General features: G+C 38.4%; 1 protein-coding gene across 1 annotated transcript in view; it reads right to left on the bottom strand.

Annotated features, from left to right (window-relative positions):
- Positions 1–25,044, bottom strand: part of KMT2C (lysine methyltransferase 2C) — a 302,059-nt gene that overhangs the window by 39,079 nt on the left and 237,936 nt on the right. The window contains 12 exon segments of the mRNA XM_033193165.1: positions 1,028–2,844; positions 4,667–4,959; positions 5,543–7,426; positions 7,803–7,985; positions 10,380–10,453; positions 12,090–12,304; positions 12,543–12,675; positions 18,796–18,915; positions 19,016–19,048; positions 19,227–19,352; positions 20,689–20,793; positions 24,071–24,251. Of these exon segments, the coding sequence (XP_033049056.1) occupies positions 1,028–2,844; positions 4,667–4,959; positions 5,543–7,426; positions 7,803–7,985; positions 10,380–10,453; positions 12,090–12,304; positions 12,543–12,675; positions 18,796–18,915; positions 19,016–19,048; positions 19,227–19,352; positions 20,689–20,793; positions 24,071–24,251 (5,164 nt within the window).

Below are 25,044 nucleotides of genomic sequence, written 5' to 3'. Positions count from 1 at the left end.
ATGTGTGACGTTCCCCTCCCTGTGTCCATATGTTCTCACTGTTCAATTTCCACTTACAAGTGAGAACACGCAGTGTATGGTTTTTTGTTCCTGTGTTATTTTGCTGAGAATGATGGTTTCCAGCTTCATCCATGTCCCGTGTTGCCCAGGCTGGTCTGGAACTCCTGAGCTGAGGCAATCTACCTGCTTTGGCCTCCCAAAGTGCTAGGATTACAGGCATGAGCCACACTGTGCTCAGCCAACTGCTTTCATTTTAAAGCTCAAGGAGGGCCAGGCATGGCAGCTCATACCTGTAATCCCAGCACTTTGGGATGCCAAGGCGGGCGGCTCAGCTGAGGTCAAGAGTTCGAGACCAGCCTGGCCAATATGGTAAAACCCCGCACCTCTACTAAAAATACAAAAATTAGCCAGGCATGGTGGCGCGTGTCTGCAGTCCCAGCTACTTGGGAGGCTGAGGCAGGAGAATCACTTGAACCCAGAAGGTAGAGGTTGCAGTGAGCTGAGATCACCCCACTGCACTCCATCTTGGGTGACACAGTGAGACTCTGTCTCAAAACAAAACAAAACAAAACAAAAACCCTCAAGGAGGAATAGAAAAACTCAGTGCTCTATTCCAACTGTAATTCTAATAATAAAATCGTATAAGCATATCGCATGCCACTCTAATACCCACAGTAACGTATGTTGAGACTCAAGAAAATTCCTGGCCGGGCGCGGTGGCTCAAGCCTGTAATCCCAGCACTTTGGGATGCCAAGACGGGCAGATCACAAGGTCAGGAGATCGAGACCATCCTGGCTAACACAGTGAAACCCCGTCTCTACTAAAAAATACAAAAAACTAGCCGGGCGAGGTGGCGGGCGCCTGTAGTCCCAGCAACTCCGGAGGCTGAGGCAGGAGAATGGCGTAAACCCGGGAGGCGGAGCTTGCAGTGAGCTGAGATCCGGCCACTGCACTCCAGCCTGGGCGACAGAGTCAGACTCCGTCTCAAAAAACAACAACAACAACAACAACAACAAAAATTCCTACCAATATTAGGGAAGAATGGTTCTGATCGCTGACGAATCATGGCTTGCATCTGTCTTTGCTGCTGCTGTTCTTGCCTTTCTTGATCCAAAAGATCCTGTAGAAGCAGCGGCTGTTCTTCTAGAAGAAGGGGCCTCTCTCTATTCTGCTGTGCTAATGTTTGAGGAATCATTAGTTGTTGGGGTCCAGACACGCTACTGGTACCAGACTGACTTGTTAGAGGCCCAGTTTGAGTTGTAGGTTTTCCTGTCCCCAAATTGTGGTTAACTGTTGATTGACCTGGAATGAATCCTGGATTTACCTGCACACTCTGAGAAAAAGCATGGTTTACCCTAGAGACTCCTGTTACATTAGAATTCATGGTATTATCCAAAACATGGCCAGGCGGTGCTATTAAAGGAGGCAAACTTGACACATGATTAGATGGTGAGGCCGGCAGAGTTGGTGGTGGAGACCCCAATGGCCTAATGTCTGAATTATCAGATTTTTCATTAGCAAGCAAACTTGAGAGAACTGGAGTTGATCCAGTTATGCCACAAGAGTTTATTACATCTTGAGCAGGTAGTTGAGTGGATCCTTGAATGACATTTGCACTGGAGCCAGCGGTTTCTCGATTCGTTCTTTTCTCAAATAGATCTGGATCACAAGGATGCAAAGAAGTCTTTTCTCCATCATTTAGGTCTGAGTGAGCAGAAGCCTGTGAGCAGGGAGGGTCAACATTATCTTTATTCTCATCACTTTTTTCAGTTTCACATTTGGATTCCACCTTAGAATTTGGAGACAATACTTCCATTTTTACCTCATTGGTAACAGTGGATTTTTTCTGTGGTGAATGTTTATCAGAGAGAACCAGAGTTTTGTCTTCTTGTTCCTTTTTTTTGGGTTCAACAGATGCACACTGATTATCTAATTTATCATCAATTGGAAGGTCTAGCTCCTCATTAAACATGCTTTTCTTATCTCCCAGGTCAAGTTCTGGATCCGTATACGCAATGATATCAAACTCTCCTGACCTTAAGAGGTCATCCAGGTTGGGATCATTCGTTTCCAAATTATCTAAAGTATCCAATTCAACTACCTTGCCATCCTCTGTATCTAAATTTAAGTTTTCAAGATCTTCATCATCTAAGTCTTTGACTTCAACTCCCTCAAGGTCTTTAACATCCAGTTCTTTCACAGAAGGGTCATCAGAATCGAGTTTTTCTTCTAGACCATCAGAAGGTTGGGTGGTTATCTGTAAATTATCAGACGTTGTTTCAGATGGTACAGATGTTGACAAAGGGGCTTCTGAAAATTCACCACCTAGTGGATGGTTCAGAGTCCTCATGACCACAGAAGATGAATGGACAGAATGACCCTGCTCTTGTTGAGATGGTGGCACTTGTTCCAAATCTGGGTGCACAGGTAGCTGATTAGGTAGACCCTGGGGAGGTCGTCTCATGGGCTCTGTGTGTCTAGGGCCCGGAAAGTCTGGCCGGGGAATGAAGTTTCCATGTCTCAGATTAGAAGACGCCTCTACAACGCCGCCAGGTGGAGCACTGAAAGGCAGCCGTTGCCTTCCATCAGGAGCCCTATGTCTCAGTTCAATATATGCTTGGCCCAGTATGTTGTGCTGCTGAACTGGCAGGCTCTGTGGTGAAAAATGCTGAGGAAGTCCAACTGGATTATTCATTTGTGAGTTATTTAATGGCCTAGGCATATCTACAGATATTGATCTTCTTAGCTGTGGAGAAACTCCAGATCCCTGTATTTGCTGAGGAGGCACAAGGAAGCGCTCTTGACTCGGCATGGTACCATGACTACCTCCTGGAAATCCAAATCTTAAAAAAATAAATAAAAATAAAAAAAGCAAATAGGCACTATGTTAAATTTAGAGTTAAGTTGAAAACAAGGGGAAGTTTTCAATTAAATTGTAGATACAAAATTAATGTTGCCAAATACAATGACTTACAAAAGCAAAGCTATCGCCATTAAAAAGTATTTACAGATATTAATATGCAAGTAAGATTTTGCTAAGTATCCTATAACGAACACCATATCCGAGCTCTAAAGGCTTAAGATTTAACAGATAACAAAAATGAAGACAAAGGAACAACAACCAAGCAGATGAAATCAATTGTTTAGAGGTAAGAACAATACTACTCGAGTTTTTCAGGAAGAGTTTCTTTTATCTATATTTAGGGAGGTTCAATGGAGGAAGCTGATTTGGGGAGGATGTTTGAGTTAAGATAGGTCTTCATACCTATTGAGGGACTTACAGGTCTCAGTACATGAGACTATACAAAGGCACAGGTTTGACGATGGAATAGACTAAACTTTTAGTCAGAGAAAAAGACGAGTAGGCCTCATCTATAGAGATTAAGTAAATGAATAAATTGTTGGACTATTTTATATTGCACTTCCTTTTAGATAGGATTACAGGCAACTTACACAGAATATAAAGCATAGCAAGAGGCATAAATTATAACAAGGTGGAAGAAAAAAGGGAAATTAAGAATAAGATTACAGGCAACTTACACAGAATATAAAATGTAGCAAGAGGCAAAAATTATAACCAAGGTGGAAGAAAAGGAAACTAAAAGAATGTAACATAAAGGTAGATATAAGACTAAAAGACATAAAACTAAAAAGCATATCTTAAAGAACTATTTCCTTATTATAACCAGGGCATAGGTTTGGCTTTGACTTTAGCCACTTTGAAAAAGGAAACATTCTTATGATTCATCACCACTAACTTACAACCCTATCTCACCATGGACAGTTCCCAAAGGGCAAGTCTTTTCAGTTTAGAAATCTCTAAAATTTATTATTATTATTATTTTAATTGAGACAGAGTCTTGTTCTGTCTCCCAGGCTGGAGTGCAGTGGCGAGACCTCGGCTCACTGCAACCTCCACCTCCTGGGTTCAAGCAATCCTTTTGTCTCAGCCTCCCGAGTAGCTGGGAACACAGGCGTGGCATGCGCCACCATGGCCGGCAAATTTTTCTATTTTTACTAGAGGCAGGGTTTTACCATGTTGGCCAGATTGGTCTTGAACTCCACCTCAAGTGATCCGCCCACCTTGGCCTCCCAAAGTACTGGGATTACAGGCATGAGCCACTGCACCCAGCCTAAAATTAATCTAGACTGTAAACTTAAAAGGTAGAAATTTGGATAGAGGACAAGTCTCATCAAATCATAGGAGGCTTTGCCTACACAGAATAGCTACATTTTGAGGATGTCGTATGATAAACTACATCATTAAGGGTGCAAGGTAGTGCTAATACAGTTAATACTTAAAAACAAAGGTAACGTTTTCAGAGTCTCTAGAGTTCTTAGGGGGGGAAAAAATGTCTATGACCTCTCATTAGCAGAAAATAACTGATTATATATATATATCTCAGAGGGGAGAAAGAAATAGAAAGCAGTAACAGCTTCCTGATTAATACTAACTTCATTTGTATATTTATTTTTTTTAATTTTTAAACTTGTTGAAGAGGTTGGGGGTCTCACTATATTGTCCAGGCTGTTCTCAAACTCCTAGACTCAAGCAATCCTCCCACCTCAGCCAGTAGCTAGGATTACAGGCACAAGCCACCATACCCGGCTCTGTTTCCTTCTTCTAATAGCAATTTAAATTTGGTAGGAAATTAAAAGCATTACCTAAATCCATGAGGTCTCATCCCCATACTAGCAACATCAGGAGGATAGGGTCCACGCTGATCTTTTGGGAAAAGAGCATATCTAGGTCCTAAAGGAGGGGCAACAGGAGACCTAATGTTCCCAGGATAAGGAGGTGGGGGTCTGGCGAAAGCCTGGTTAATATTCTCTGGTTGCCAGTGTTGAAGAGGCCCTGGATGAGGCACTGCGGGAGAGTCCTGTGACCCCTTCTCCTGCCGACCTGCAATCTTCTTCTGCTGTTGCTGCTGGAGAATAATTTCACGCAACTTCTGCCGCTAAATGGGAAGAAACAAAAATCACTGGAATTTGTGGTAATTAATGGCTTTTTCACAGTTACTGGCTTTTTATTTTTAGATACGGGATCTTGCTATGTTGCCCAGGCTGGCCTCAAATTCCTGGGCTCAAGCAATCCTCCTGTCTCAGCCTCTCAAGTAGCTGAGATTACAGGCATGTGCCACTGTGCCTGGCAGGTTAGTGGCTTTTTAAATCCTGATACTTTCATTATGTGGCTACTGTAATATTTCAAAGTCTGATGAAACACCAGTTACATTTAACTATTCAATATATTAGGAAAAGTAATTTGATGATTTGGGTACTTTTACTTGCCAGACAACTATCAGAAAACAAAGCTCCAATATTTAAGGATCCCCTGTGAATTCATGAAGACTGAAATCAGATACAGAATAAATGAAACTGGTGTTAATTTCATCAATTTCATTTTTCTTTTTTGCAGTATGACAAACTCTACAGAATTTAAAAAATAAGAAATTAACCCCTGTGTAGAAATTACTCAGTTTGATGAAATGAACAGCTTCCTCACATCATACATTTAAAACTGAGAACATACAATGTGTTTACCTGTCTCAATTTTTCCGTATCTGCTTGGGCCATATTCACAGTATTCTGTGTGTCAGTTACCCCTGAAGTTGGCACAGGTCCAGGAAGCTGGGAGACACCAGAGAACTGCTGGCCTTGGGAGTGCATTGGAGAGTTTGAAGACGCACAGAAGCTCCCCTCTGACCCAGGCCTTGGCTGATCAGCAACATCATGGGCAGCTTGACTGGTTCCAAAAGAGTCCGACTGAGATCTTGGAGTCACCGGAGGCTGATCATAGGGATCACGGGTAGCAGATGGGGAAACACGACTAAATGTGTCTGAAAGACCAGGTCCAGGGGGCCTAGGTGTCTGGGAACATGTATCGGGTGGCCTTACCAACGGGCCAGGTAAAGTTGGTCCTCGGTTTTGTGCTGCTTGCAGGAAAGGATCCTGATTTGGCATGAGGACTGGTCTTGTCATTGAGGACCTAGTAAAACCCTCTGAAATCCTTGGCCTTGGTGTTGCTGGTGGCTGAGAGTAAGGGACAGATATTCCAGGTCTTGGTGTTCCGGGAGGATGAGCATATGGATCAGAATGCCTCTGATTAGTTACAGATGTAACAAACAAGTCAGTCTGTGTAGATGGTCTTGGGGTTGGGGGCTGCTGACTATATGGGTCAACAGTAGTAGGCCGGGGAGTTCCAGGTGGTTGAGAGTAAGGGTCTGTATTAGACCTAGCTGTTCCTGAAGATTGGGAGTAAGAATCTACAACAGGTCGTGGAGTTCCTGGGGGCTGGGAGTATGGGTCCTGAGATGTTGGCCTTGATATGGTTCCAGGCTGGGAAAAAGCCCTTGAAGGATGGGCAAAAGATTCATTCATTGCTGGATGTGGGGTTAGGGGAGCCTGACTATATGGATCATTTGACTGACTAAGAGAAAAATTATCTATAGGTCTTGGTGTCAAAGCAGGCCTTTCATAAGGGTCAACAGACAATCGCCTTGATGCCTGTGACACTGATCCATAAGGATCCTGAGAGGATGGAGGAGGTTGCATTGGAGTCTTAAAAGGTCCAGGACCACTATCAAGAGGTGCAGGTGTCAACAAGGGTCGTGCATATGGGTCAGGTATCCGTTGTCTTTGAAACACATCTGCCCTAGGAGATGGTTTAGTAAAGTGATCATTGGTTGCAGCTGCTACAGGGCCTTTTGCAGTTTGTTCTGAAACTATAGGAGACCGGGAGAGGCCCAAGGATTTGGGAAATTGATCTGTCATCACAGGCCTAGGTGTGTCTGGAGGTTTTGCATAGGGGTCATTATTTGTCATGGAGGAAGAACATAAATCTCTGACTGGGGATGGCCTATTTGCTGTTTTCTCATTCATTTGAAGGGGCCTAGATACCGATGATAAAGGTGTACAGTTTTCCACTGGTGCAGCAGAATTTCTTCTGGAAAAACTATGGCCCACAGGAGGTGGTCGAGGGGTACCAACCATTTTTGCATATGGATCCACTGGAGATGGTGGTCGTGAGTTGGAGGACCCAGGTGAAAACACTTGTGGTGAAGGTGGCTGAGAAGTCTGAGCCTGAGAAAGACCCTCCTGAATGGGAATCCGGGATGGGGCTGGAGGAGGAGGTGGAGCTTGTGGTTTTACAAACACATCATCTGAAGATGTAGATGTAGGGGTACTGGGTGGCTGTTTTGTAAACAGTTCTTTATGGAATGACTGTGCAGGAGACATATTTCCATTGCCAGGCTGAGGTGTCAAGGGACTCTGTATCCCACTACTTGGTGTATCTGAACCAGACTGCACCAGAAGATGCTGAGAACCAAACTGCTGTTGTTGCTGCTGCTGCTGCTCATTTTTCACCTGTTCAAGTTTCTGTGTGGCTTCAATTTTAGCTTGCTGCTTACTTTTCTGACGCATTTGCTATTAAAATATAAAGAAAAAGCAATCATATTTAGGTTAAGGAAGAAAACTACCATCATGTGGGGAAAAAGCAACAGAAAGTTAATTTGATGTCAGCAGCTACCAGATTGCTCCCATATTAGATTATGAATTCCTGAAGAAGAGAAATTACTCATCATGGCATGTTCCATTTGTGCCTAGGGCAGTATATGGTTTATAATATTTCAATAAACTTCCCAAATCAATTTAAATATATTTTACTGAAAAGAGAAACAAGTCTATCCTTAATCAAATTTTCGTGGTCTAAGAACTATATTCTAAAATAATAATGCAAAGACCTCCCTCTCAAAACATAAAAATGCAACTTCAAAAAGTAGATTATCCAAAAATTCCATACCTGTCTAAATTTCCATTCCTGTTCATGTTCTGATTCTCTTTGCTTTAATGGATCTTTAAAAAGCTCTGAATCAATACGAGAGCTGGGATCGATGCTGTCTTGCTGTTGCTGCCTTTTCATGGAATCATTTGACATCTGTACTTTATTAATGCGTAAAGCAGCTCTGTTATCTCTGGCTTTTTGCTTTGACAAAAGAAGACAAAAAATATTCCCCAGATTATGTTAAATGTTTTAAGGAATAAAATAAAACTATCATGAACTTTCTCAAATAAAAGAAAAAAAAGTCAGGTAAAATAGCTGAAATACTTACGACACCTCCCAAAAAAGCATCTGGACACTTACCCGTCTTCTCTCTTTACAGTGCACAGTATCTATCAGTTGAGGATATAATCCTCTCTATGCATTTGAATTAAGCTTAAAGATCCCAGGTGTGATTTAATATTTTAGCTCCTAGTTTTCTTAACACATCCTTAGAAATCACGTCTCCTTCAATTTAGAAAGAAGGGGCTGCGGCCAGGCACGGTGGCTCATGCTCATAATCCCAGCACTTTGGGAGGCCAAGGCAGGTGGAGCACCTGAGGCCAGGTGTTCGAGACCAGCCTGACCAACATGATGAAACCCCCACCTCCACTAAAAACACAAAACTAGGCCGGGGGCAGTGGATCACACCTATAATCTCAGTACTTTGGGAGGCTGGGGCGGGCGGATCACCTGAGGTCAGGAGTTCGAGACCAGCCTGAACAATATGGAGACACGCTGTCTCTACTAAAAATACAAAATCAGCCAGGTATGGTGGTACATGCCTGTAATCCCAGCTACTCGGGAGGCTGAGGCAGGAGAATCACTTGAACCCGGGAGGCGGAGGTTGTGGTGAGCCAAGATCGCATGGTTGCACTCCAGCCTGGGCAACAAGAGCAAAACTCTGTCTCAAAAAAAAAAAAAAAATCAGCCGGGCATAGTGGCACATGCCTGTAATCCCAGCTTCTTGGGAGGCTGAGGCAGGAGAATCGCTTGAATCTGGAAGGCAGAGGTTGCAGTGAGCCGAGATCGCACCACTGCACTCCATCCAGCCCAGGCAACAACAGCAAAGCTCCATCTCAAAAAAAAAAAAAATTAGAAAAAAGAAAAATATCCAATCAGTCTTTAAAAAAGAAAAAAAAAAAAATCTGGATATTTGAAATGTATCATTAAAGAAATCACTTAAAAATTTAAAAAATTCTGTCATTACCTAATTAAAGTCAAGATAAAACACAGCATATCAATACATCTATATATATGTGATAGAGCATATACACACATATATGCTCTATTCAAAATAATCACTGTAAATGAAAATATGTGCACTGGGGAACAAGCTGGAAAATAACTATATATATTTCCCAACAATAATACACATTTAATATGCTTTAAAATGAAAGCAAGGATTTGGTTCCAGCTGACAATCTTAATTTGGCTCTTTGGGAGAAAATAATTTACCATATGAACTGCGAATCTTATAAAATTACCTAATAGTTCATGGCAAAGATCATGTGTCAAAAACTCTTTAAAGATGTCTAAATATTTCTCTTTCAAGATGCATAGATTCGCTATGAAACCTAACAAGAAAAGAGGTGACTGTGGAAGACACTGAGGCATGCCAATCCACTCTCCAAATTGAATACAGTTGTCCCTCTGTATCCATGGAGTATTGGTTCCAGGATTCCCTGCAGAAACCAAAATCCACAGATGCTCAAGCCCCTTATAGAAAATGTCATAGTATTTGCATATAACCTACACATATCCTCCTGTATACTTTCTCCTTTTTTATTTTTTGACATAGCAGGGTCTTGTTCTGTCACCTAGGCTGGAATGCAGTGGCACAATTTTGGCTCACTGAAGCCTCAATCCCTCAAATCTCTCAAGTAGCTGAGACTACAGGCATGCACCATCATACCCAGCTAATTTCTTCGTTTTTTATAGAGATGAGGTCTTGGCTATGTTGCCCAGGCGGGTCTTGAACTACTGGGCTCAAGCCATCTGCCCACCTTGGCCTCTCAAAGTGCTGGAATTACAGGTGTGGGCCACTGTGCCTGGCCCCTCCTGTATACTTTAAGTCATCTTTAGATTACTTGCAATACTTAACACAATATAAATGCTATGTAAATCATTGTTATACTATATTGTTTAAAAAAATAATGACAAGGAAAAGAGTCTGTACAAGTTCAGTATAGACGTTTTTCCAAAATATTTATCTATGGTTGGTTGAATCCACAGATATAGAACTCATGGATACAGACTGCCAACTGTACCTCGGCTGAAGAGATAAAACAATTTTAAAGTGAAATGAATTCATCCTGCCCCCTATAATAGCTGATTTTCAATCTTCAACATTTTCGTTCTGTTAACTTGCTTATTAAAATGTCACACTCTCTATTAAGACATAAGGAGTTAGAAAATCACTGTAAAAATAAAGTTGCTTGTTGTACAGGTACTAAAAAGCATTTTCTGAAATGGAAATTTGTTTTTTTATTAACCTTATACAAATAAGGTTCAAGCATTGTATTTAAATATTTAAAAGATAGGAGTTTCTTAAAATACCACATATGGTGCTCTTTCCTGTGAGCTTGCTTTTCTCCACAATTTGGCAATTTGCTTCACTCTAGTAGTCCAATCTGCAACAAAAGAACAGAGTATAACACTTTCTCAGAGTCATGCTAATGATGTGCTGTAATAAAAAATGTTGATGAACTGCTGACAGTTAATCTTATTCAGGCCGTATTCTCACGAGGTAGCAGACCTATATTAAGTTCTTTACAAAGAACAAAGATGCTGGAATACTGTAGGCCAAACAAATGTTTTCTAAATGAAGTGCTGCCTTATTAACAACCTAGCTTGTAAAGTTGGGAAGTTTTTTTTAGATTCAAGGGACAAAGTAGCAAAAATGTAAGCTAAACATAATAAATTCCCTCGGGTGGTAAGATACCACCGGAACCAAAGCATAAGTTTGTAAAACATCTGCGCTAAACAGAAGTCTATCAATTTGACCTACCAGAAGTAAACAAAGTCATAAATAAGCATCTCACTAGCATGTGCGGACAACAAACACATGGAAAAGTAATCAGTTCAAACCATTTGTATGAAATTCAGTGTCATGATGGTATACAAAATGAAGATACTTGGCTACGATCAACAGTTAATGATAAATATAGAAATTATTTATTCCACATTACAAAAAGAAAGCAAGCTTCCAAAAAGCCGATGAAAATGAAAAATCAGTTCACAGACCAACAGCTTTAACACAGTATTTCATGAGGTTCTTGAATCACAAGTAAAATTATTAAAGAAAAATACTTTTAAAAAAGTTATAGCTCTGCTGTAAGGACAATTTGTGCTGACACAAAATGACAACATACCCATGTATGTTCATAAACAGCAAATGTAAGCATGGAAAGAAAGTGGCTGAAGAATGGGACACTGCCTTCACAGGTCTCCCTGCATCAAACCATTGATTTCTATTGTTGGATAAAAAGCATTTCATTTATTACAATACATAAGGAATAAAGTACCATGAAGATGCCAATCCAAAAAGGTACCTAAAAATCAGGGGTCATCCAAATGAAAAGTCACTTCCAGGTATCCCTCTAGTAATTTAAGAGTTTGTGTACTGATAGACAGCTGGGAAACAATTGTAAAACTGAGTCTGAATAACTTTTTCAATCCTGGTTTGTCTGACACCATGAACTCAAAATAGTAAAACTGCATTGCTTGCATATATTCAATAATTGACATCTCATTAATCCAAACGTCTCATTCACTGGTTAATCAGAATTTTCACAAACTGTACTATTATTTTATCATCTGCTTTTTTCAAGAGGCAGTGGTAATAGCTGGACAGTCAGGGAAGGTGAAGGGAGAAGAAGGGAAGACAATATTGAATTCGTTTCCTATAAACACTACTTAGAATTCACTGATTTAGCCTAGCAATATTTTTGATTAAACGATAGTTTGGGTTTTAGAAATTATTGAAGAATCACATAACACTGATTTCCACATATTAGTAAGCACTGCTAGGAGCTGAAAAACTGACCATTTCATTAACTGAAACTAACTTTTGAGAAATATGAGAATGGATGCACGGTCTAGGACAAAGTAAACATGCAAGATGTTTCTAGATATCTAGGGAATCTTCATATTGTGGGTCATCACAGATGAAAATTAGTTAAGCTACCTCTCTATCGCAGTTAAAAAAAAAAGTTATTGCACATGTGACAATGTTGGTAAAATAGAAATAATATATTCATGACTTACCAGGGAATTCTTCCTTTAAGTTGGGGAAATTAATATTGGTGTACAGAACCGGTGCAACTGTGGCCATTTCACCCAGAGCCTCCTCTTTCTCCCACTTAAGCGTGCTTCTCTGAGCATTCGACAGTGTGTCATTTTCTCCTTCCACAGTGGGAGCTGATGATGTCCAAGAGTTGTTAGGATCACTTGCCATTGGATTAAAGGCTGAATTTTTATCCCTGGGAAAAAATTAATATCTTCACTTTATAAACATAAAATAACTTTTTAATATATGTCCAAGTACAGCTTTCATTAAAACCTATTACAAAATAGTTAAAAGTAACACGTTTATAGCAAAAGCCACAATAAATGCAACTTACAATAATATCATACACAATCATTTAAGCAGACTAATTTATATATAAATCAAACAGAAATTAGTGCAATTTAAGTTTCCATAGAAAATAAGGCTTGTACCTGGCATCAGAATAAGGGGATTGTGCAATTGCAGAGAAAGTTCCCAGTCCGCTTCCAGGTGGCAAAGAATTATGTGGGAGATGAGGACTGGGTCCAATAAGGCCATTCATGAGTGGCATCCGTGAAAAAACATCTTAAGAGAAAAAAATAATTCTATTTGCATAATATTCATAAATAACAAGGAGCTGAAGTAAAGTTGACCCTTGAACAACATGGTTTTTAACTGCATAGGTCCACATAAACACAAAATTTTTTCAACTGAATGAGGATGGAAAACACAGTGAAACCCGTGCATAGAGAGGACCAACTTTTCTTGTATGCCAGGTTCCATAGGGCCAACATTTGACTTCTGTATTCTCAGATTTTGGTTATACCTGGGGGTCCTGGAACCAAATCCCCAAGTATAGAAGAGATGCTTGTACTTCTACATCAAAATCTTTAATGCAATTTAAAAGTAGGATTTTTTAGTATTATATTATATAATACTTAAAGAGTCACTTTTGGCTATAAGAGTTTGAAATACGATCTCTACAGCTGTGATCCTCTATTTCATTATTGTGTACTAGAAACAGCAAGTGTTCTGGAGTCCAAAAGCCTGGGGTGTGAACCTCAATTTTACCTGTTAGAAGCAGAATCAATTTGTATTTCTGTAAACCGCAGGTATTCTGTCATTTGGGTTAATTGAGATAATATATACATAGCTCTGAACACAGTTCCTGGTATGGAGTAACTATTCGATACATATTAACTCCTAAAAAACGAATGAATCACAGCAAATGCTAGTACGTTTTATCAAATATTCTTTCTCTTCATTAAAAATTTATAAACAGATGTTTCTTATATTTTATTCCTGTTCCTCTTAATACAAAAAAACCATCTATGATTCTTTTTTTTTTTTGTTTTTTGAGATGGAGTCTCACTCTGTCGCCCAGGCTGGAGTGCAGTGGCAAGATCTCAGCTCACTGCCACCTCCGCCTCCCAGGTTCAAGCAATTCTGCCTCAGCCTCCTGAGTAGTTGGAATCACAGGCACCTGCCACCATGCCCAGCTAATTTTTGTATTTTTAGTGGAGGTGGGGTTTCACCATTTTGGCCAAGCTGATCTCAAACTCCTGCCTCAAGTGATCTACCCGCCTCAGCCTTCCAAAGTGCTGGGATTATAGGTGTGAGCCACTGTGTCCACCCCATCTGTGATTCTTAAATTGATACTTTCTCTAAATAGTTTTGAGTAAGCAATATATCTATCACTATCAATCAGATGATTATTGCTAAAAATATATACACTCCGGTTTTGGCCTAATTTTTATAACTGACAGTTCAGCCCCCAAATGCATTTGAATTCTCATTCGAGCTTATTCACAAACATCAAATACCTTATCGTTTTCTTTCTAAATAGACATTAGGCAAATAATAAGACCATCTTATGTTTCTTTACAACACTACTTTAAGCATGTAACTTCAATCCTTATTGTGAAAGTCTACTTGTCTAAACTGTTTGGAAGTATGCCAACTGTCCATATTGGAGCAGTTTCCAAAGAAAAAGAACGAACAACAACAAAAACTTTGTGTGCCTTCAAAAAGCCCTCCCAATTAAACGTGATGATTTGTGGAAATACACAAAGCCTCTGTTAATTGTTGCAACACTTAGGGCCATACTATTACAGGAGATCCACATCACCAATTAATTACACAAATGGCAACACAGAGTTGACTAATACTTGGTATAACTAGAGAATTCCTAACCTGATCACCTGATTTTTTGTTATCTAATGTCATTCCAATGCGTAATGGTCTTTCACAATTCCAATTGTCCAATGCGTAACGGTCTTTCACCTAAACCACATCATGTGAATGTTACTACAACACTAAAGCCTACATAGCTCCAGTGTGTATGTGCAGATACTAAGGATGATCACTGACAAGTTTAAAAGATTTTGTCTCAAAGACTTCCTAGAACTCTCTGACTTCCATAAAGGGGCTTATGCTACTAAATACCACACCTGGGTCCACTGGATCAGGTTTTCACAATGACAAATGTCTCATGACACTTACATTTACTCCAAGGATTAAAGGGCAAGATTTCTGCTTTTTTTCAAACTAGAATACTACATCTATTTTCAACTTCAGTGAAAAGCAGGTTCCATTAAGGCAGGGGTCCCCAACTCTGGGGCCATAGACTGGTACCAGTCCATAGCCTGTTAGGAACCCGGCTGCACAATAGGTGAACAGTGGGCAAGTGACCATTACTGCCTGAGTTCCACATCCTGTCAGATCAGCGGCAGCATTAGATTCTCATAGGAGCGTGAACCCTGTTGTGAAGTGTGCATGCAAGCGTGTTCCTATGAGAATCTAATGCTTCATGATCTGAGGTGGAACAGTTGCATCGCAAAACCATTCCCCAACCCACCAACCTGGGTTTGTGAAAAAATCGTCTTCCTTGAAACTGGTCCCTGGTGCCAAAAAAGCTGGGGACCGCTGCATTAAGGAATGTGGAATTTTAATAAACAACATCGAATGTCTTTCATGTAGTTAGGAGAAACAAGAGTTTATTGTCAAGGAGAATGTGATCCATACTGTAGCCATCTATCAGTGCCATCTACTGTAACTACAATATTACTATGTTGAAACTTTTCCCAATAATATTAGCTATTATTTGTTAAGTACTTTATGCTATTCTAAGTAGTCTTAAAAGCTTTACAGCTTCACGAAAACCCACTGAAATAGGTTATTATGTTCAGCTCCATTTAAGCAAAGAGGACCCACAGAAATTAAATAATTTGTTCAAGGACAAACAAGTAAAGGCAAAGTATTTCATCTTATTTTATTCAAGAAGTGGTCTCTTTTTTTTTTTTTCAAGTCCACCGTATCTACCCAAACTAGTCATATTAGTTTATAAAAGTTCAAAAGTTACTTCACAACTTTTACATAAAGGGACTTCAAGTTACTCTCTCTCAATCTTGAAAATTCTATTCTCTACTTTCTGAACTTTATTACCATCAGATAATAAAGCATATTACATATTACATAATAACATATTACACTTTGCCTCCCTTTCTCATCAATTCTACTGAAGTTACTCCACTGAAGATTACCAACAACCTTCCCATGGTCCAATGAAACAACGTTTTTCAAGTATTCACCTTACTTAACTGTACAACCTGTCTCTAATGATCATTCATTTCCAAGATCCTATACCTCTCACTCAGTGTCTCAAATCTCTCACTACTTTTTTCACTTTCACCTAACCTTTAAAAGGAAGAACAATAAGAAACATGTAATGTGCACACCTAATATAAGTCAGATGAGTTAAGCATATACTTAATTACATTTAATTAAAAAGCACTGCTCGAGATTCTATACTCTACTGGCAGTGTATTCTCTTAATATATCTCATCCTTCCCACATCTGCAATTAGCACAATTACACCGATAATTCCTACATTTTCATCCATCTCCTTGACTAACTGCAACTGCCTGTAAGTCAGAATAGTATATATGTCCCATTTCTACCAACCTAAAAGAGGTCTAAAACTAAACTCACTGTACCTCCACTACCTTCTACCAGCACACACACTAAGTCTTCCTTTGTTCCATCTTTCATGATTATCCTCTGGGCCCCTGGTTTAAACATAGTCTAATTCACTTTAATGTCCCCTTTCCTCACACCTTATATCCATTCAGTAGCACAGTCCTACTTGTTCTAATGTCATTTCCTCTCGTATCTATTCCTTCCTTTCAATCAGCACCAAAGTATCTTTACATGGAACCTACTTTTTGACTTAGTCTCAACCACAATAACTTCATTAGTACTCTTCTTGTCCCAAATTTATTCCCAATATTGATAGCAGAGCTACCTTAGCAAAATACGTAAGTGATCAGATCATACCACTGGTGTGAGGTCTTCAAAGGTTCTTAAAAGCCTGTAGGGAAAGGGCCAGCTGCCTCTGCCTATTTCTCATAGCCCTTTACAATCAGCACCAGTGTCCACTTCTAGTTTTGCTTCCTTAAACAATTCCCACTCCCTTTGCTCTGGACAATGTTAAAGTGGCCATTCTTGAATAACTATGTGTCACCCTATATGTAACTTGATCATGCTTTGCCCTTACATTAGAACTACTTACTATTCTTTCAAACAAGAACAATGAAATCTTAGTGATTCATAAGGCTGTACTATTCTGTACTATACTACACATTACTTGTATACCTGAAAGTCTACATTATTAGAATTACAAACTCCTAATGGTAGGCAGCCTGATTCACCTTGTATCACACATTAACACCTTGCAAAAAAAGAAAAAGTCATCCTCTCAAGACTTTTTAAAAATGAGACTGCACAATGAAGTGATTTTCATAATGACTATGTTTTTAACAAAGGAATACATCTCTGATTTTTAAAATATGCACTTTCAGTTCAGAAAACATAAAGACAGGTCATTTTTATAAGTTGAAAAGAGAAATACTAGTTCTTAATCATTAAAAAAGCATATGGGGGAAGGGCACGGTGGCTCACGCCTGTAATCCCAGCACTTTGGGAGGCCTAAGCGGATGGATCACAAGGTCAGGAGTTGAAGACCAGCCTGATCAAGATGGTGAAACCCTATCTCTACTAAAAATAAAAACAATTAGCCAGGCGTGGTGGCAGGCACCTGTAATACCAGCTACTAGGGAGGCTGAGGCAGGAGAATCGCTTGAACTCGGAGGGCAGAGGTTGCACTGAGCCGAGATTGCACCACTGCACTCCAGCCTGGGTGACAGAGTGAGACTCCATCTCAGAAGAAAAAAAAAAAAAAAAAGCATATGGGAACAATTAAGGCAAGAAGCAGTTATGATGAGTATAATACCCAAATGTAAATCATATGTTGAGCCTAGCAAAATTCAAGGTAAATTTATGTTTAGAGGCGAAACTGGTAAAAACTCAAATATTTCCATTATGTGCATTATGTAATTTTTCATGTATATACAAAGTTGTTAGTAAAGGTTACAAATTATTCACACACTTTAACAGGATAAGGATAAGGATAAGATTCTTATACACAGGAAAAGGGTAAGATTCATGTTATTCAATTCAGGATATAGTCATGAGGTAGTGACAACAGGATACAGAGAAATGTTCCTATGCTCAAATCATCAAAAATATATACTAGCTGGGCACAGAGATCCACGCCTGTAATCCCAGCACTTACGGAGGCCGAGGTGGGAGGATCACTTGAACCCAGGAGTTCTAGACTGGTCCAGGCAACAAAGTGAGACCCCTATCTCTGCAAAAAATCAAAAACTTAGCCAGGCATGGTGGTGTGTCCCCTGTGGTCACAGTTACACGGGAGGCTGAGGACAGGAGGATTGCTTGAGCCCAGGAGATCATGGCTGCCGTGGACTGTGTTCATACCACTGCCTGTCAGCCTGGGTGACAGAGAGAGACCCTGTCTCAAAACAAAACAAAACAAAACTACATATAGAGTTATATACATGCCACCATGCAACTCCATTAACTCCTTCCTATAGGAGATTCCCATACCTGTAACCAATTTCCCCATCTACTCATACAGACCTGAATCCTAGGCTATCAAATTTCAGCTCTACAGAAAAGGGGAGAAATTGGTAGCTAGTTATAAGTAGGCAGAAGAAAAATGAACAAAATAGGCAAACGTCCACAAAATTTCAGTGTCTACATGGATAGAATGGTCACCCATTTACTATGAAAGTATGTACTGAAGACATACTCTGTGGCAGGGCATATAAGGCAAGACATGTATGACCCTAGCCTTTAAAGAGCTTACAATCCAAAGGGAAGACCTTAATTACCCAAACAGGTATTATATTTGTGACATGTGCTACAAATGAAAAGCATGGGGGTAGGGTGGTAACCAGCTAACCTCTGAGAGATGACAGTGAAACTGAGAGCAGATCAATGAGTACAGGCAGCTAGATGAGCAGGGACAGTTCCACATATACGGAAGTGCCTATGTGGGAAATGACTGGAGTGGAGTGAGCTGGGAATGGGACTTGCAGGGAGGGAAGGGGGCAGGAACTGTTACATCCTCCCTACTGCCAATGAATGAGCAAAAGAATTCTGGACATAAGGATAATTACAGAATTACAGAGAATTTCAGGGAGACAGCTATGTGACTGAAGTTAGTATTTTTCTATCATCACAAAAGGGTTTTTCTCCCTACCAGTTTGTACATGTGGCTACTATATACCCACATATATACACACGGGTGTGAATAAAATATAGAATTATAAAGTCATAACATACCCTGATTGTGTATTGGCAACAGCTGTGTTGGTGGGGGAGGCTGTGGCAATGGAGTTGGCTGAGTGTTCGCAGGACTAAGTACAGCTGTAAATAAGTCTTCAACATCTTTTCCGCCAAGCTCTAGGAGATAAAACAGTAATAGTAACAAGATTAAAAGACTAGTAGGCTCATGGTATGGGGAATGCCATTTTCATAAACTAAAAAATCAAAACACATTTACCTGGAATTTTATATAATTTTCCAAGAATTGCTCCTAGAATAAATTTTAAAAAAATAGAAACATTAACAGCTACTAATTCAATATACTGATACAAAATAGCATTTAATTGACATAGAAATAATTAGAAGTTAATTATAACCATGCAAAAGTCTTTAAAAATCATATTTACTCAGGTCTTTTAGAAAGCCTAGATGTAGGGCAAATATTTTACCATCTGTGACCATTTTGTCTAGTTCGGGACTGAGGATCCCATCTAGCTGTTCTTCACTTAATGGTCGTGAACTCTGATTGACACTTGGCTGAGGCAAAGAAGGATCATCAGGGACAGGACCAATATCTAAAAGAGTAAGGAAAATAAATTTAAAGGTACATTCAGAATACTCACACAAAAATGTATAGCACTATTTACCTGTACTTAATATACAACAATATGATTAAAATAGAGAAATAAGGTCTGTAATTCTGAATTAGAATTCTCCTATCAATTTGGAGAGTGAGTAAAAATCTGGCACAATATATTTGTATTAGGTGCCATGTAAAGTTCTATTTTAAGTAAAAACATTTCCTGAGGAACAAAAGAATACATCTGATTTTAACTTGCCAACTTCTGCCAAAAAAAATAAAAAAGAAAGAAAAAATCAGCTTCATTAAGATAGGAGTTTATAAGAAATTGATATACAAATAATTGCTTTAATTTGGAAAATAGTGGTATCAAATGCACAGTACAATTACGCACAGTATGTAAAAAGGAATGCGTTTCATATAAATTAATGAAAAGTCCTAAAATTCTCAGTGTTTAATATTGTCCTTTTGTAAATAACTTCAATTATAGGTAATATTTTCAAAATATTCTGTAGGCACATTCTGATTATGTACATTACATTTACAAAATTATAACATGCTGTAGCTCACATTTGTTGAGAGTCACATGGTTTATCATCTACATTTTTTTCATGCTTTCTCAATATTATTACTATTAAAAAGTAAAAATTTATTCTGTTCTTATTTGATCTTATATTAGGAACTAGCTCTACAACATTTAGGTAATATTATAAATCACATATTAACAAAAAATTATTCATTAAAGAAAAACTATTGACAAAGTCACCCAAAGTACAGTACAGCTATACTATGCTTTAGCCACACACAAAAAGGGAAAAGCAAAGTATGGATTAGTGAGACATTAGCACTACTGATCAACAGCATGCACCTACAGGTTGCTTCAGCTGAAATCACTATGAAAAAAGAAGACTACTTCTAGTCAGCCGTCATCCATTGCTCAGTTTCTTACCAAATGGAAAAGGTGAGCTCTCAACCTGGAAAGTGCATAAATCAAGACCTATAAGACCCAAACCAAATAAAATGGATGATTACCACAGGAGCGGGAAGTGAGGGAAAATGCAAACAAAAGAAGAAACAAGATACAGCAAGACTTTAAGGCAACGTGCCTTAAATGTGATGCAATTAGAAAGACAACAGAAATTAACTTGCTATATCCCCTCCTAAAGCAGGAAAGCTGAGGTAGATCAAATAAAATGCTGAGTTCTTTAACAAAGCCAAAAACAAAAACGAAGTTACTGGGAAACACACAACAGGCTAAACTTGTTCCACACATCACACACCTCTCACTCACACCAGAAACCAGAGAAAGGGCAAACAGCATTCATATATACCTGAATGATCAACTGATTTTGCTAGATCATCTGAAATTATTCCAAGAATGTCATCATCTGTGTTTAAAACTTCAGAAATATCAGCTAATGGGTCATCAGCAGGACCTAAATATAGTAAATACGTTTTTTAAAATTTCAGTATTTTCCCAGATATTAAGCCATTTGCTAAAAACCTAGAGTACAGCAGATACTGAGGCAAGTGCTAGAATAAAAACCTGAGACTCTTAATTTTACAGTAAAAATTTTTCATAGCAAAGGAAGTAACGTTTTGAATTACAAAAATTTACCAAAAATTCAGACTATTTTGTCTTGTGACTAATGTATACTGAGACAAAATTTCAAGACCTGTAGGCAATAAAAGTGAAACAGAATAAGAAACAAAGCAACTTGCTTTGCTGTAAGAAACAAAGCAACTTGCTTTGCTGTAAGAAACAAAGCAAAAAAAAATTTTGCTTAAGAAATTGGTATGTCTAAAAGTGAATTGAGAAATTAAAACACAGTAGGAAAAGTTAAAATACGAAAGACAAATCTATCACTCTTTAGAAATTCCATATGGAGCACAAGCCAGGTACCATCTAGTTAGTACTTCCAGCTTTGCTGTTCATACTGATTACTCATTCACTCATTTATTTAAAAAAGTATTTCACTACCCACAGAACTGTGTCTATGGATCACAGATGAGGCATTGCCCACTGAGCAATGACTGAAACAAAGTGCACGCCCTCAGAGGGCTTACTTTCTCGGAGGGAGTTAGTAAATCAATGACATCGCTATAAGTGCTATTTAAAGAAAAAACAAGGAAAAAGGATTAAAAATAAGCTGTGGGGATGTTGCATTAGACAGAGTGGTCTGTGAAGACCTTTAGATGACTGAGCGTAAAACTAAATGAGGGAGTAAGTTATATGCACAAAGATGGAGATAACCCTCCAAACTAAGGCAAAGCAGACATAAAGCCCCTGGGGCAAGCCGGGTTTGCCAACAAGAGAGGCCACAGCGGTAACAGAAAAACTGTGGTAGGGATAAAAAAGAGACAGCTAGGGCAAGATTGTGTAAGATCTTAGAGATCATGGGGAAGACTGGGTTTTATTCTGAAGTGTAATGAGAAGGTGTTGAGAGGCTGAAAGATAGGAGATGACTAATATTTTAAAAGGAACATACTGGAGGCTCTATGTAGAGCAGATGTGGGGTGGGAATTGGGGAGGGCTGGCAAGATCAGAAAAGGGCACTAGTGCAGTCTGAGAGGTGAGGTGATGTCAGCACTAGGGTTCTAAGGAAAGCTGAGACAAGTGGTTGGCTTTGGGATGTATTTTGAAGGAAGAGACAAATGTGGATGAATAAAAGGGAAAGAAAAGTCAAGGAGGATTCTAAGGGTTTGGGGCTTAACCAAGAAACTATTGGAACTCTCGTTTAGGCTTGCTTTAATAATTATATTAGCCATTCAGTAAAGAGCAACTGAAATTTTTAACCCATCTCAAGTTTATTTTTATTTAAAAGGGGGAGGAGGGCATAAATGTAATATTCCAGGTCAAATATTTCTGTCAAACAGTCGTGGTTCCATTATATAGTTTCCAAAATGTAATTCGTACATAATATATCACATTAAGTTTTGTGTGCCCAAATATCCAGGAACTTTTTAGAGAAAATTATTTCAATAATGCATTGTCTAGATAACACTGTGGTTGAAAGAAAAAAATTCTGGGTAATTTTTTTAGGGGTCATATAGCAGTTTTTTGTTTTAAAGTAATGGAATTCTACTATACAAATTATAACTAATTTTTTAAAGACTGTTTTACAAGTTTGCTTCTAAAGGATTTTATATCTGAATAAATCATTAAAATTTATATAATAGGCTATAATGAGTGACATGTTTTAAAAAAGCCTTTAGTCATTAATTTTCCATTATAAAGTGAAAAGAGCGGTTCAACTGCAAAGAACAATTAATCTAGGTTTTGAAATGGGTATATTTTTCTGTCCTCCAAGTTTTGGCCTTATTGTAAAACTGTTCTCTCTTCAGTAGTTTTGTGGAAAAAATAATCAAATAAAGAAAAAAAAACTTATATCAATATCTTTCCTATATGTTCTCTGTCCAATTTCAATCCTTCTCCTTTTAAAACTCAACTGCAAAGAGCTCCTATTTAAGTTTTCAAGTGACTAGTTATGATAGTTACAAGATATACTTTATCATAAAATATCCTTTGAAGGACCCACAGGTCTTTCATTATACATTATTTTAACAACATATTGACAAGGACAAGAGCAGGTCAATACTTAAAACGACAGAATTAAAGTAGGAGTTAAAAAATATCTAAGACTGAACGAACAAGAAGCATGACCTCACTACAAACAGTAGACTGGACATGCGCATGTGTCCAGCAGAGGGTAAGATTGCTTCCAACTATTTCAAAAAGTCAAAATCAACAATGTCAGTATTTCAATTCAGGATAATGCCAAGTTAATGAAGCATTAACTACTCAACAACAAAAGTCATTTTTCAGTGGAAGATTGCTTTAAAACTGTTTTTCAAAATGAGTTTATAAAATTAACTGAGTAACAAATGCAATCAATGGTAAAAAAAGGAAGCTTACCAGAAGAACAATGATTTACAATTGACAGTACCATAAAAATCCAAGAAGTGCAAGAAACACTGATCACAACACTTACCTACCCAATGAGTTAAACTCCTAGAGCCTTGCTGACATTGCTGTAACTCTGTAAATATATCAAGTTCTCATACCTTTCTGATTGTTAACAGTTCCTATAGGCACTGCATTTAGGATAATGATTCTCAACCAGGGGGCGATTTTGCCCACCAAAAGATATTTGGCAGTATCTGGAGATATTTTTGATCATCACGAGGCCAAAGATGCTGTTAAACATCCTTCAATACACTAGAAAGCCTCCCTACCACAACAAACAATTATTGGCTCAATCTGTCAGTAGTAAGAAACCAAGACCTAGGTCAATAGACTTCACTGTACTAAAACAGTATGCCAGCAAGGTCCTAACTACCCCCACATCCATTTTGGTTTCTGTTTTGAATTTCAGCTGTATGATTAACAAAAATCTATCTTGCATTTTTAGTAAAAAAAGTCACTGTTGGCCAAATTGTAACTCCTCACATTGCCCTCAGCAAAGTGTAAGCCAAATGTTTTCTTTCACAACTCTTGATGTTGGTACTAGCTACACAGGTAAATTCATTTGCTATATCTTATACACCTGTACACTTAAAATCGTTCCATTTACTAAATGTAAGTTATACTTCAATACAGTTGATTTTTAAAAGGCATATGAGGCCAAACAAAAACATTTCAAAAAGATTTAACTGAAAGGAAGACGTATGTCATATGATATAAAGAAAGTATCCGTGAATAATTCTACATACCATGAGTTCCAGATTTTGTTGGAGCCGAGGATGAACTAAGTAGTGGATCCAAGGAAGGATCCAAGAAACCTGCGTTCATGTTTGTTTTATATGAAAGCTGAGCTGCATCTTCTGATAGATTATCTAAACTTATCTTGCTTTGTCTACTTGTATCTAGAAGATCTTTTCCAAAGAAAGCTTCCTAGATGAAGATAAGCACATATAGAAATGGTTAGTTAGAAAATTCTAAAAGGACAATAGATTATTCTGTCATGGTTTTTGACAAGGAAGCAGAAATAACAGAAAAGGTTTACATTTAACAATACAGAAACTGAATACAGAAGTATAAAAACACCATAGAAATATGCTGTCAATTATTTCACACTCCTTATTTTAAAAATAAGATATTTTTGGTAGTTTTACTAGAGAAAAAATTATGGAAATAAAACCACACAATTATGCCAAAGATTTCTAGAAACTGCAGAACAGCTTCATGAATATTATTAATTTTTAGAGATTACTTGCAGAGGACAGCATAAGACTTTGATCTACAGCTTGAATATTTACTTCAGATAGATTTGTAATCTATTGATACATATAATCACACTTACACTATAAGATTACTTACACTATCAATCTGAAAGAGGGTTTTATAGTCAGTTTAGCCATACTATGTATGCAATATTTACAGCTACTAAAGGCTTGTGGTTTTCTATTTATTTACACATATTAACATTTTTCCATTTCAAAATACTTTCAAGCTGGGTTCCTTGCAACTCCAAGATCTCTCCAAAATTTCTCAAAAATCAATACCAAAGACAAAAGGGAAGCACAGGTCCACCCCTTTACCGTGCTTCAACCCAGGAGTTCTGCTTTAGTCTATTTCCTACGATGTGGTCTATCCGGAAAAAGGATCCTTCATACAGGACAATTTTGCAATAGTTATCAACATTTAACACACTCTTGCCAAACATGCACAAAAAAGTTCACTGTAG

The sequence above is a fragment of the Trachypithecus francoisi genome, unplaced genomic scaffold (assembly GCF_009764315.1).
Source record: "Trachypithecus francoisi isolate TF-2019V2 unplaced genomic scaffold, Tfra_2.0 Lachesis_group4, whole genome shotgun sequence".
NCBI lineage: Eukaryota > Metazoa > Chordata > Mammalia > Primates > Cercopithecidae > Trachypithecus > Trachypithecus francoisi.
The sequence above is the reverse complement of the archived record's forward strand: the minus strand, read 5'-3'. Positions and strand labels throughout refer to the sequence as shown.